We start from the raw sequence: 15,000 nt of genomic DNA on the forward strand, positions 1-15,000 counted from the left end.
AGAGAGCGAGCAAGAGAGAGAGAGAGCAAGCGAGAGAGTGTGTGAGCGAGAGAGAGAGAGAGTGCGAGCGAGCAAGCAAGAGAGAGAGAGCAAGCGAGAGAGTGTGTGAGCGAGAGTGAGAGAAAGCGAGAGAGAGAGAGAGAGAGCAGCAGCAGAGAGAGCGTGGCGAGTGTGTAGCGAGAGTGAGAGCGAGCAGAGAGACAAGCGAGAGAGTGTGTGAGCGAGTGAGCGAGAGAGCGAGAGAGAGATAGAGAAGCGAGCAAGCGAGAGAGTGTGTGAGCAAGTGAGCAGAGCAGAGAGAGAGCAAGCGAGAGAGTGTGTAGCGAGTGACAGTGAGAGAGAGAGAGACAAGCGAGAGAGTGTGTGGCGAGAGTGAGAGCGAGAGAGCGATGAGATAGAGAAGCGATAGCAAGCGAGAGAGTGTGTGAGCGAGAGTGAGAGAACGCGAGAGAGAGAGAGAAAGAGAGAGCAAGCGAGAGAGTGTGTGAGCGAGAGTGAGAGAAAGAGAGAGAGAGAGAGAGAGAGCGAGCAAGCGAGAGAGAGAGTGAGAGTGAAAGCAAGAGAGCGAGAGAGAGAGAGAGAGAGTGTGTGAGCGAGAGTGAGAGAAAGCGAGAGAGAGAGAGAGAGAGAGAGCAAGCGAGAGAGTGTGTGAGCGAGAGTGAGAGAAAGCGAGAGAGAGAGAGAGAGCGAGCGAGCAAGAGAAAGAGAGAGCAAGTGAGAGAGTGTGTGAGCAAGAGTGAGAGAAAGCGAGAGAGAGAGAGAGAGAGAGAGAGAGAGAGAGCTGCAAAATTTGTTGCATCTTGCCACATCCTGAGGGACGACCAGAGACCAGCAAACATCCCATAAACACACACTCACTCACAGCCGAACACACACTCACTCACAGCCGAACACACACTCGCTCACAGCCGAACACACACTCACTCACAGCCGAACACACACTCGCTCACAGCCGAACACACACTCGCTCACAGCCGAACACACACTCGCTCACAGCCGAACACACACTCACTCACAGCCGAACACACACTCACTCACAGCCCAACACACACTCACTCACAGCCGAACACACACTCACTCACAGCCCAACACACACTCACTCACAGCCGAACACACACTCACTCACAGCCGAACACACACTCACTCACAGCCCAACACACACTCACTCACAGCCCAACACACACTCACTCACAGCCGAACACACACTCACTCACAGCCGAACACACACTCACTCACAGCCGAACACACACTCACTCACTCACAGCCGAACACACACTCACTCACTCACAGCCGAACACACACTCCCTCACAGCCGAACACACACTCACTCACAGCCGAACACACACTCACTCACTCACAGCCGAACACACACTCACTCACTCACAGCCGAACACACACTCGCTCACAGCCGAACACACACTCACTCACAGCCCAACACACACTCACTCACAGCCGAACACACACTCACTCACAGCCGAACACACACTCACTCACAGCCCAACACACACTCACTCACAGCCCAACACACACTCACTCACAGCCCAACACACTGCATCAGACCTACACACATTATATAATGTTCAATTCCAAGTTCACTGTTCCTTTGTGTTTTTTATATAGATTTCTAAATCCTTTTTATTTTATTTATTAATCTTTGTATATTTTATTATTAATGTTTTATGCTATCAGTATTATTTTGTGTACTAAATGTTCTAAATCATTTTCTATGTTGTTTTGATGCTTTGGCAATACAAAATGTATTTTTTTTGTCATGCCAATAAAGCTTTCTGAATTGAATTGAATTGAGAGAGAGCAAGCGAGAGAGTGTGTGAGCGAGAGTGAGAGAAAGCGAGAGAGAGAGAGAGCAAGCGAGAGAGTGTGTGAGCGAGAGTGAGAGCAAGCGAGAGAGTGTGTGGCGAATGATAGACAAGCGAGAGAGAGATGAGAAAGCGAGAGAGAGAGAGAGAGCGAGAGAGAGAGATCAAGCGAGAGAGAGAGAGTGAGAGAAAGCGAGAGAGAGAAAGAGAGCAAGAGAGAGAGAGAGCAAGAGCGAGAGAGAGAGAGAGAGAGAGCGAACGAGAGAGTGAGAGAGAGCGAGCGAGCGAGAGAGAAAGAGCGAGATTGTGAGCGAGAGAGAGTGAGAGAGAGAGAGAGAGAGAGCAAGAGCGAGAGAGAGAGAGAGAGAGAGAGAGAGAGAAAGTGTTTTTGAGCTTACTAAATAATCAAAAACTTTCTTTACTTTAGTGCATAACTGAAAATGTGGTTGTGGGTCGAAGTGACTCATCCAAAGTATCCACATCCACACTAATCCATTTTCTTTGGAAAACTAATTTTTCAGTTTCCACATGACTTCGGTTTCAAGAGTATGTGGTAATGCAGCCAAACAAAGTTCTTCTAGTGTCAATGAAAGGTGTAAACACAGCATTATTTATATAATTAATATAATTTTGAGGCCACATCAAAATAACAAAATGTTTTGTTCATTATTTTCACTATTTTATTACTGCAATAGCACACTTGGGAGTCAAATTTGACCTTGATGTTAGATATCCATTGGCGTTTTGATCTGGATTTGGTGTGAATGTGTTTTGATGTGAACAGTCAGTAACTCTGTTGTATATCACTCTCTCAGGCGCAGGGTGAGGGCGCGGTGCGCGTGTGTTTGAAGGAGCGAGGTCAGGACGTGTTGGTTCTCAAGCGAGTTCCATCAGATCCTTCGTCTCCACAAACGGCGGGAGTCAAAGACGAGGATGGTGATAAAAGGTGAGCAAGCCACGCCCCCTCATTTATTCCCTGCCCTTTTAATTACTATAAGGGCTGTTTTTTCCTCCATTCAGTGTCTGTTCTTCCTCCCTCTCTATTTCTGACATATTCCACATGATTGCTTCCTCCGTCAGAAGAGCTTGTGAAGGGAGCACAGCCCGTTTGACAACATAAAATATGTGCATGTAAACGCATGCGCCTCCTGACTTCATAGGTGTTTGTTGATGAGCAGTAAGTGTCTGGAGCTTATCCAGCACACGGGGGAGTTTATCTTCACCGCAGCCCTGGAAGGGACACCTGCGGTGGGCATGACATAGCGTGCATTACGTTGACGCGGTGGAATGGACAGCGCAAAACAGACGTGTGTGAAACTCAAACCAGTCACGCTCGTAGAAGAAGAGGAGGATGATGATGACGATTGGGAACATAGCAGCAGTCTCGAGGATGAAGATGAAATGCTTACGTTTGATATTCCTCATTTTCGTTACATTGACGATGACGACGTAGACGATGATTACGTTATAATCAGACAGCGGCGCTGTAGAGCTTGTTCTACGTGTTTCTCCTCAGAGCAAGAGTACCCGTCTGATTCTTCCTCATCTGCTCTTGCTCTGTCTGACAGGTATGTCGTGGTGTCCGGGACGCCCCACAAGATCCTGGAGCACCTGCTGAGTGACCTTCGCCTGGACGAGCAGCAGGGAGCGTCGGAGGGCAAAGAGGCGGGTAAGTGAACCGATCAATCTCAAATGAATATCATAAAGACTAACTCATATTTCTTCAAGTACAATTTGTCCTAAGACGTTCGCCTGTCGGACGATACATTGGGCGAAAAAATCTCGTCAATTTACGCTGAAGGAGGTACCCGAGCCATACCTTGAGTTCAGAAGGTCATAGAGACTAACGGAAAAGCTTTTGACGTACAATTTAACTTACGATTTTCACCTGTGGGACGATACATTTGGTAACGAAATCTCAAATGTACACTTTACATATCTAGAGACAAGAATATCAAAGAAGCTTGAGCTCTTTTGACTTGGGCCAGTTACGCGATCGCAGAACACACTACTGTAGCAACCATCAACCAGTACCCTAGCAACCACCCAGAACACCATAGCAACCACATAGAAGCAGACTGAAAACACCTTAGCAACCGCATAGGAATGCCCAGGCAACCAGGCACAACACCTTGGTGAGTTTTGAATGGGCAAACATCCTTAAATTCAAGTTGGTTGGTTAAATATTATTTTGGGTTATAAAACGGGAACAAATTTCAAAGGGGCGAAAGCAATTACACTTTGAAGATTATTCAAATTTATTTACCATAATGTACATTGATGATCGCACACAGGGACGTTACATTTACATTTACATTTATGCATTTGGCAGACGCTTTTATCCAAAGCGACTTACAGAGCCCTTATTACAGGGACAATCCCCCCCGGAGCAACCTGGAGTTCAGTGCCTTGCTCAAGGACACAATGGTGGTGGCTGTGGGGATCGAACCAGCAACCTTCTGATTACCAGTTATGTGCCCACTACGCCAGCTAAAAAGTACTGTAAATAGTGTCAGTTTTGAGTTCATGTTGATGGTTTTTGAATACAGTAGCACTAACAGATAAGAGGTGCGTCAAGTTGTGACATACCTAAAAAAATATCCGAAATCTTTGTGGTCACTGGTCATGTTAGTTCAAATACAAGCATTCCAGTTCTCAATTATTTAAGAATGTGGCATGTTTGAACGACGGTTGGTCGTTAAATCTCTCTGTTGTTTCTGGAATGCTTGACATGAATTTTCCTTTGGTTTTTTTGCCCTGTGGAGCTTTTCCCTCTCGAGGAGTTTTCAGAGGATGTTCTGCGTGCAAAACCAAATTATTTGTGCCGGTGTTGTTTACAGTACAAAGCATGATTATTCACGGAGTCTGTTAACACACACTCTACACGTCTACAGTATCACATGTTTGAAAACCCAAGTGTGTAGAGGGGTTAAAGGTCAGCTGAGGTCATTGTTGACCTCAAAGCAAATTCCCAACCATTTCTATGGGATTCTATGGGCTCTTTGGCCGCTAGTGTTCCATTGGAAGAGTCCTACTCTAAAGAGTCTGGACAAACTTGTATATCATATTTTGAATTCAAACATTTTTCATAGAACAAACAGAAAAGCAAAAGAGATAAGGAGTTACTTCTGTGTATGTGTGTGTGTGTTTGTGCGTTTGTGCATGTGTATTTGTAATGTTTGTGTGTATGTTTGAATGTAATTTAATGCTGGTTATGTATAACACACCCATAGGCGATGAGTTCGGCCAACGTTGTAGTGCATCCAGGATAATTACTGGTGTGTTTGCAGCTGTGTTAAGCGTTTAAATGTGCCTCGTACTAACTAGAAGAAAATCGTTTTTATTTTTGCTTTAATGGCAGCAGAAAAGCAGCTTGAGTCTCAATATTTCCTTCCAAATGACTGTATCTGCCTTCCAAAACATACTGTATTGTAATCTCTAGTTTGAGTCACTAATAAGTGAAGCCTACAGCTGCCCCGTTGCCTTCAGATGCTGCGATTGAGCCAACTATTGTTTTCAAATGCTTCTGTTCACTAAATTAAACAGCACCGTAATGATGTAAAATGTCAAGCTCTTTACATTTCCTGTAGCTGTATTCCCTAATGACCCATTTATTTTGAGATACAACTCCAGCTTAAATGCTAAAACTCTAAAAATAAAACGCTTAAGTCAGTGTTTTTGTTCAGGTCTGCTTGAGTCTTTGATTGGACACAAATACTACAGTGATAATTGTTTAGAGGCACCGGTTGGACACAAGAGATTGTGCTTCCCGCGGGAAACGAGGCATTTCAGAGAATTCAAATGCATCAGTAATATTTTCAGAACAAAGAGGTGTAAATGAAACGCTGGTGCGTGCATTAAATTTGACTCGACGAAAGCAAAAACATTCTCAGATGAGTGGGCCAATTGTTTTTCTTTCACTTGAGTGCTTTTCATTATGATCAATCGGTATTTGACGGTCATTTTTACATATCACAAGTACTATATATCACAAAAACGTTGATGTTTAAAACGTCGACTAGACAACCCTCAAGAGATTGCATGAAAATGATTGATGTAAAGTTCGTTAAAGGAATGTTCCGGGTGCAAAACAAGTTGAGCTCAATCAACAGCATTTGTGGCATAATGTTGATAACCACAAAAATGTATTTCGACTCGTCCCTCCTTTTCTAAAAAAAAAAAAAGTAAATATCGAGGTTACAGTGAGCACTTACTGTATAATGGAAATCAATGGGGCAATCCGAAAACATTCAAATACTCACTGTTTCAAAACTATAGCCACAAGACATAAACTATATGCATTTTAACATAAATTTAGTCTGGTAAAATCACTTACTGAACTTTTCTGTTGTCCATCCATCCATCCATCGTCAACCGCTTATCCTGTGTACAGGGTCGCGGGGGGCTGGAGCCTATCCCAGCTAACATTGGGCGAAAGGCGGGGGACACCCTGGACAGGTCGCCAGTCCATCGCAGAACTTTTCTGTTGTAAAGTTCTTAAATGCATCATTTTACAACTTCGTTGCCATGATGACATCATGCAAGTAAACCCTGTAATATCGCAAAAACAATGACTGCTCTAGTAATACATGAGTTTTAACAGAATAATTAATGCAAGTGCTTTTATAAAATTATAAGCGTCACATTTCTGTATTTAAACCCTGTAAAAGTTGGCCCCATTGACTTCCATTGTAAGCGCCTCACTGTAGCCTTGATTTTTGCTTTTTGTAAAGAAAGGGAGAGATGAGTCGAAATTATATTTGTGGTTGTTATGCCAAGATTATGCCACGAATGCTGATGATTGAGCTGAACTTGTATTGAACCCGGAACATTCCTTTAAAAAATAGTTGACCTCTCTGGAAGTCATTGTGTAATTTGCACTCTGAGTACACGCAGTACACACTCCATGCAAGCACACACCCTGCAGTCATCACCTGAATGATAGTTTTATCCTTCCTGCTTTTTCAGAATTGACATGGCTGTTATTTGATTCTCTCTCTTTCTCTCTCTCTGCAGTAAGTGAAAATGGAAAGATGGATAGTAGGCTGGCTTTCTGTTAGAACAGACACCCTGCGATAAAAATGGAAATGCATATTTATCAGCAGACACAGAGAGACAAACAGCAAAGACGAAGGGAGATGAGAAATGGGTTTATGGGAAGATTGCACAGAATGTTTTAGTGGTTTGAAATGAGAAAGCTTACAACCGCTGAGCATAAACAAAAATCACAATGTGTTGAAGAAAGAAACATTTCAATAGTTATCTACAGTCAACATGAAATCAAAATTGACCCTGACGTTCCTGGTCTTCATCGGTGCACGTTATTTTAAGAAAAGAAGAAAATGGAATATACACATTTGTCTTTTCGTAATCTTCGTGACCTTTTAGTTTCCCAGAGTATTGTGTAACGGAGAGCGTTTTCAAAGCGCTCCATTTTCGGTGGAGGTAAACGCTAACATAGCGAAATTAATGCATTTTCAAATAAAAACGTATTCGTTTTGAAGTGGCCTGAAACTACTTTCCTTTCTGGCTGACGTCATATACAGTAGGTCGCTCTAGCTATCCGCTAATGTCACCCAATAGTCAAATAACTATTTATCAATTGGCTACTGTTCTAGATACATGCAACCTTTCAAAAATCATCCCAATAGCATCGCGGCCATTTAATGCTGGTTAACGTTAATGCAATTAAGATTACCGCAATAATGGTGCGTAGCGATAGATTTTAAAAAGCACTAATAGGCCCCAGATTTCTCATTAAATGTTCGCCTTTCAGGAGACTGAAATGTAAGAGTTTTTGCATATCTGATTAATTGTCCTAGCATGTGGTAATATCTGCTGATGAGTAAAGAAATCAATTTAGACATGTTTGTATGTTGTGTTTACGTACTGTGGGTTTGTCTTTCAGAAATGCTTCTGGATGACTTCCTGTTGACGTATCTGGTCTTTATGTCCACCAGTGAGCTCTGCCAAGCCCTGCTGGGACAATATCCTTTAACATTATCATTGCCATATTCACATAATAATTAATTGTTCTAAACTTAATGTCAATATCAGAGTTTTTATTGGACGCTGATACCTAAAGATGGCCATAGCAATGCAGATTAACTTCTTGTATGATATAATGCAATTTAGTGGTAAAAGATGACACTAAAACCTAAAGTACACTTCAGTATTGCAACATCAGCAGGAATGGATTACCGACCAGGCCAATGGGGCCAGTGCCCAGGGGCCCTTGACTACCGGGCCCCTGTGCTTCAAGTTTGTGTGATCCAGTTTGGCGATACCCCTGCTCGAAAACCAATGGGGGCCCTTTGTGATAATTGGCCCCAGGGCCTTTGCTGGTCATAATCCGTCCCTGGACATCAGCACAGTATGCACGGATAGTAAAGCCTTTTGACCATGTGTCCAAACCGAAATGTTCAACGCATGTTCACTTCCTATTTCAGCGTGCCATTACGTCTCGCGCAAGGTCGAGCTCTTTAGCCTTTCAAATTATGGCCTTTTGACCATGAGTCCATATGAAAACGTTTGACGTACGTTCACTATGACTTCTTGCTAACCCAAACCCTAACTTAACCCTATGCAGTGTTAGGGTTAAGTTAGGGATAGGGTTTGCAAGAAGTCATAGTGAACGTACGTCAAACGTTTCATATGGACTCATGGTCAAAAGGCCATAATTTGAAAGGCTAAAGAGCTCGATGTAATGCATGCTGAAAAAGGAAGAGTAGGGTTAGCGTTAGCAAGCAGTCTATAAGTATTCTGAACCTGCATGGAACTACAGTTAAACTACATTCATTACATTTACATTATACATTTATGCATTTGGCAGACGCTTTTATCCAAAGCGACTTACAGTGCACTTATTACAGGGACAATCCCCCCCGGAGCAACCTGGAGTTAAGTGCCTTGCTCAAGGACATAATGGTGGTGGCTGTGGGGGTCGAACCAGCAACCTTCTGATTACCAGTTATGTGCTTTAGCCCACTATGCCACCACCACTCCACATACTCATGACAGCAAACAGTGGTAGTCTAAACACAATCTGAGGGTTTTCATCTCATCTAAACAAGTGTACATACAATCGTAAGTCATGTGTTGCGGTTATTGATCTTTAATGTGATCTTACCTACTGTACTAAGCGTGTACAAAGTCAAGGGAAGGAGGAAGGAAAGGAGGCCCTCTTTAGGAAGCGGAAGGTACTGCACCTTGTGTCCCAGTGGAGCGCTCTCTACAAGGACTTCCTGCGAGAAGAGGAGAACGTCAAACTCTTCATGAAGGTAAAAACATTACCCAAACGTTCTGGTAACCTGATTTTAAATATCTTTCGTGTAGGAATAGAGTGGCATAGTGTTGGAGTTTTTATAGCCATTTCATAACTTGGGCTTGGTTTAGGCCTGACACCCTGGACACCTCCTGTGCTCCTACGTACTTTCTCTTTGTCGTTTTATAGTTTGGTGTATTAAGTGGTCGTTTGTGACGCACTGACTCACAGTTCTCGACAGGGAGTGCTTCAGCCTCATGTTGGGACTTGAGTTTGTTTTAATGGGTTTTCTCTTGTTTTCCCTCTGCTTTATTTTCTCCCTGCTTTATTTCTGTTCTAGCTGCTCAAGGCCACAGGCAAACACAGCCTTTAGAAAACGCTTTCAAGCATCATTAAATATGCTAAGAGAGTATTAGAGTGTGTTAGATTAGTTTTGTTGGTGGTGTTGCTCAAGAAAGCAGCATATTTTTATTTGTGTTTGTGTGAGGTTGATTGTTGTGTGTGGAGGCATGTACTGTTTATATACGCTATAAGCAAACACATTATGACCACTCACAGGTGAAGCGAATAACGTTGATCATCTCCTAACAAGGCCACATGTCAAGGTTTGTGCAGATCAGACGGTAAGTGAACAATCAGTTCTCGTAGTCAATGTGTTGTGTTATGGCCAGATGACTGGGTCGGACCATCTCTGAAATGGCAAGGCTCCCAGGCAGTGGGGAGTAACTATCGACAGTCGTCCAAAGAGGGACAAACCACAATCTGATGACAGGGTGTTGGGCGCCCAAGGCTCATCCTTGCTCGAGGGCAAGTCACTGAAAATTTTTAAGGATGTTATGGGAGGAATGTGCCATAACACACGGTACATTGCATCCTGCTGCGTATGGGACTGCCTAGTCACAGACTGGTCAGAGTGCCCATGATGACCCCTGTCCACCGTTGAAAGCGCCTACAATGGGCAATGTTCTGCTGGGAAACCTTGGGTCCGGCCATTAATGTGGATGTCAATTTGACCCATGCCACCTACCTAAACATCGTTGCAGACCAGGTACACCCCTTCATGGCAATGGTATTCCCTGATGGCTGTGGCCTCTTTCAAAAATATCAAATATCATGGCAAAACCGTTTGAAATATCAAAAATCTGTTCGCAGTTTAGCATCTTCAATGTCTTGGCATGATGTTGCCCACGTTTGGTGCCTGTCACATAAATCCCCTAGGAGGAGTATTTCAAATTCCAGATCATGCGTTTTTCAAACAATGCAACATGGCAGACTTCCTGTTGGGCAGAGCCTATGACTATGAGAGGGAAAGTTGTCCAGCTTGTGTCATAACACACGGTACATTGCATCCTGTTGCGTATGGGACTGCCTAGCCACAGACTGGTCAGAGTGCCCATGATGACCCCTGTCCACCGTTAAAAGCACCTACAATGGGCACGTGAGTGTCGGAACTGGACCTTGGAGCAGTGGAAGAAGGTTTCCTGGTCTGATGAGTCCCATTTTCATCACGTGAACGGCCTTGTACATGTGCACCATTTACCTGGGGAAGTTATGGCACCAGGATGCACTGTGGGAAGATGACAAGCCGGTGAAGGGAGTGTGATGCTCTGGGAAACCCTGGGTCCGGCAATTCATGTGGATGTCAACTTGACACATGCCACCTACCTAAACATCTTTGCAGACCATGTACACCCCTTCATGGCAATGGTATTCCCTGATGGCTGTGGCCTCTTTCAGCGGGATAATGGACCCTGCCACATTGCACACATTGTTCGGGAATGGTTTGAGGAACATGATGATGATTTCAAGGTGTTGCCTTGGCCTCCAAATACCCCAGATCTCAATCCGATTGAGCATGTAGCTGAAAAGCGATGTGCTACAGAGTCCCCTGAACATGGCCATTTTCTATTTGGTGCTACAGAGCCCCCTCTACATGCCTATGGATGAACCTTTGCCCAGCCCTAATGGCCGACGATTCCGATGTGTGTGCAAAAGATCATAAAAATTCAAGCATGCCAAATACCTCAAAAACATATGAATATGCATAAAAAGGAATAATCGTGTTTAATGCATTGCCATGGCCACAGTAGTTCAATCTGTACTGTCTTGACATTATTATAAAATATTTTTGAAGCAGTTCAGATATAAATAAGAGTGCTATTCCAAAGTCTGTAAAAAGTTACACACTTCCTGCTGCCAGATGGTGGCTCTACGATCGTGCCCAACAATAGTCATATCCATGTGATCAGCCCCAAATACCAAACGTAAATCTCAATTTTCATCTTAATCTTACAATGCACGCTGAAGATATGAGCAATTCCTCTCTTTTAATACATTTTCCATTAATTTATCGCCTCGCCATGGCAAAACCGTTTGAAATATAAAAAATCTGTTTGCAATTTAGCATCTTCAATGTCTTGGCATGATGTTGCCCACGTTTGGTGCCTGTCACATAAATACCCTAGGAGGAGTATTTCAAATTCCAGATCATGCGTTTTTCAAACAATGCAACATGGCAGACTTCCTGTTGGTCAGAGCCTATGACTATGAGAGGGAAAGTTGTCCAGCTTGATGTTATCTATATGTGTACAAAGTTTGGTGACTGTAGGTGAAAAGGCATGTGCTACAGAGCCTCCCAAAAATCTAATTTTCAAGGGGCCGGCAGAGAGCCCCCTCTTGACCCCCCCATGTGAACTTTTGCCAAGCTCTAATGGCTGACAATTCTGATGTGTGTGCAAATTTTCAGGAGTTTTTGAGCATGTTAAGGGACCCAAAAGCCCCTGAAACCTTGAAAAGAAGATTGCTAACAGTAATCCTTAGGAAAACAATAGGACCTCCACACTCACAGTGCCCTAATGATGAAGGCCTGGTAAAAATGTGTCCAATTCAGTTTTAATTTCAATTCAACCCCTGGGACATGAAGTCCCCGAAGTTAAAAAACACATTTAGTGTGTGTGTGTGTGTGTGCGTGTGTGTGTGTGTGTGTGTGTGTGTGTGTGTATAGGTGTTTATTGTGTGTATGTCTATCACAGTGTTTAGTGTATTCCTATGCAGGTGTAGATATTTCACAGGGTTCTTTCACTGAATAACAGATTTCTGTCTGTCGTCTTCATCTGAGACACACACATCACGAATTCTCATCTTCTCCTTACCTGCTTTTGTCCGCACCAACTTACACACTCACGCAGTGTTTCCACAGCAACCAAAGTGTCATTGCAGTGATGGGGCTGTTTCACGGTCGTGGTATACATCATTATATGAAGCAGCTCCCAGGTGATGGTTGCCTAGAAACAGGCAGAAAGAGAAGGGGGTGGGGGGTGTTGAAAGCTGGTTGTGATGGGTCAGACATGCTCAGAGACGACAGCTCGTGTTTTACAGACTAAATTACACACGAAACAAGCTATAAAAAAACAACTCATATTCCATCAAACACTTCAACACAAATGCGCTGTGCTCATCATGGGTGTGTGTGAGCGTTTGTGTGTATTTGTTTTAGAGTTTGTGTATCAGACTAGCTCGTGACTTTGGCATTTTTATTTTATATCATGGAGACAGTAAATGCATGCTCCCTCAACGCATTTATTTCCTTAATGCATATGCATCCTTATCACAGACCTTGATGACACCTTATTTAACAACATAAATCTTGCAAACCTACTGTAATTACAATTTCATCATTGTATTGTAATTAACTTTGGGAATTGCAGTTAATTAGACAATCAATATTTTTACCCTGCGGGCCTGCAAGAAAAAACAAATGGTTAAAATATGAATAACTACAGTCTTTACCAACACAAAATAGGTATCGTTTGAAAGCTTAGAAGCTCTACTTTCCAATGCATGTATGATCGTGCATGCATTATGACCAAAACTGAACAAGTGCTTTGAAATTTGCAGACAGATCAAAAGTGCTCCGTTTTGATCATTTATTTAAAAAAAAATTAAAGAGTAAAAACATCAAACTGATGAAATATCCATGTGTCATATGTTGTTGGAAAGCTCTCACGGAGTAGAATACAACCAGACTATTTGTTTTACTCACAGACAGAAATATAACGAAAAATAGCTAAGTGTATGTTTTTGACAGTTATGTTGGTGTTGCTTATATTTCACGTTTTCTCTTATAACTTCATGAACAATAAACAGAATGTCAAATATCACATACCATTACTTAGAGGAGGCGATTATGTTTCAAACGAGCCCACACAAAGGGTAATCAGATGTATAGATCATTAGATAATCCAAATGAAGCACAATGTTACATATGGCCACCAGGAGATGGCGCCAAATACACGATACAGACTCAATGATGCCTCAGATGGCACAGAATGAAACTCGTTCTTTGAAATCTCTTTACTAAAATCATGTCTGCATGATTTAGTCATTGTTGTGTTTGCATGTGTAATTAGTTCTTATGTACAAATATGATGTTTTATATGTTTTGAGAGGCTTTTGGACACATGAAGATGTTTATTGGACACAATGAAACATTATATTTGTAATGTTATAACTTTTGATTGCTTTGTCGTATCAACGCGTAATTTTTCTCAGATACAGTTGGCATGATTGGGAACAAAAAAACAGTTTTTCAGAGCCACCTTATTTACACCCAGAGATATATAATATAAAATAATATAAAATAAGCAAAATAAGAAAAAGTAAAATTTTGGCTATTTTTATTTTTCAACAGTTCTTAAGCTGAGAGTCTCAGAATGTGTCATAAACTTTATCAATAAGGAATTTGAAAAGTTTTCTTTACAATGATACCAAACACTTGACCCCCCTTGTTGTTATTATTGTATGTGTGTGTGTGTGTGTGTGTGGGGGGGGGTTGCTAGTTTCTTTTTGTTTGTTTTGTTTTTGGGTATGCCACTGAATTGTGATTGTGAATTAGGTTGCACATTTGTGAAGTGTACTTTGTGAATCATTTAATTTGAGTTACTGTTTATCTTCTTGATCTTCAGACGCTGTATCGATACGTGCTGGAGGACGTTTATGAGTTTCCTACTCTGGAAAAAGACCTCAAGGAATTCCAGAAACTTCTGCGACGCAGACAGTGAGTGTGACACACAAACGTTTCAGTAATTTGTATTTTATTCAAGACAATATGAATCCCATTTATGAGTGAGGACCTCTTAAAATGTCCTTACTTGTCATAAGTGCACACACAAACACACACACACACACAGTTCTGATGGTGCAGCATCGTCGCTTTGGACGTGAGTCCCTTTTGAGCTTCTTACACACTGTCGTTTTATCAGCTTAGCCTCCCTGAAGTCCGCTTAGCATGGAAACAGTCCCATTCGGCGGCAGAGGCTCCCAGATTCCGCATTCAGGCTCCTTGGCAAGCAGATGCTCGTCGTAATTCCGCCTAATGGGATGACTGACTCGCAGGTGTAATTACGACTGCTGTAATAAGAGGAGATAAACTACGCTCACGCCCAAAAAAACGTTGAGATAGAAATGCAACATAACTAAAGCTTTTCAAGAGGAAAAAGTTTAGCACAGGATGATGACAGCAAACAAAGACACTGATGAAACAATGTCATTTGAGTTGAATGTTTTAAAACAAATGGCTGTAGCGATGTGTTTGAGCTGTGCAGTGCAGTGAGACAGAAACAGAATAATCTGTCTGTCACTTCCTGTTAGGGCCACGCTGATAGATGGATGTAGTTTAGTGACAGAGACAAAGCGACAGAGGAAGAAACACTCACAGCGTCTTACAGCAGTCAGCCGGCTGTCACATCTCTGTCTGTCTAGACTGACACCGCTACAGGCGTGATTGGCTGACAGATGTGTTAAATGCACTCTCGCTATTTCTCCGTTTAGCTACCAGAACTTTCCATTCTTCACATTTCTTGAACCTTGAATGTCTTCATAATCTGTCTGTAATTTGGGCTTCTTCTTCTTTTATTCCTC

At 42.6% G+C, this 15,000-nt stretch overlaps 1 protein-coding gene across 1 annotated transcript in view; it reads left to right on the forward strand.

Annotated features, from left to right (window-relative positions):
* rapgef5a (Rap guanine nucleotide exchange factor (GEF) 5a) overlaps positions 1-15,000 on the forward strand; it is a 92,439-nt gene that overhangs the window by 63,004 nt on the left and 14,435 nt on the right. Inside the window, 5 exon segments of the mRNA XM_052092770.1 lie at positions 2,633-2,763; positions 3,386-3,486; positions 7,726-7,804; positions 8,947-9,097; positions 14,046-14,137. Of these exon segments, the coding sequence (XP_051948730.1) occupies positions 2,633-2,763; positions 3,386-3,486; positions 7,726-7,804; positions 8,947-9,097; positions 14,046-14,137 (554 nt within the window).

Source organism: Xyrauchen texanus, chromosome 26 (genome assembly GCF_025860055.1).
Source record: "Xyrauchen texanus isolate HMW12.3.18 chromosome 26, RBS_HiC_50CHRs, whole genome shotgun sequence".
Taxonomy (NCBI): Eukaryota; Metazoa; Chordata; class Actinopteri; order Cypriniformes; family Catostomidae; genus Xyrauchen; species Xyrauchen texanus.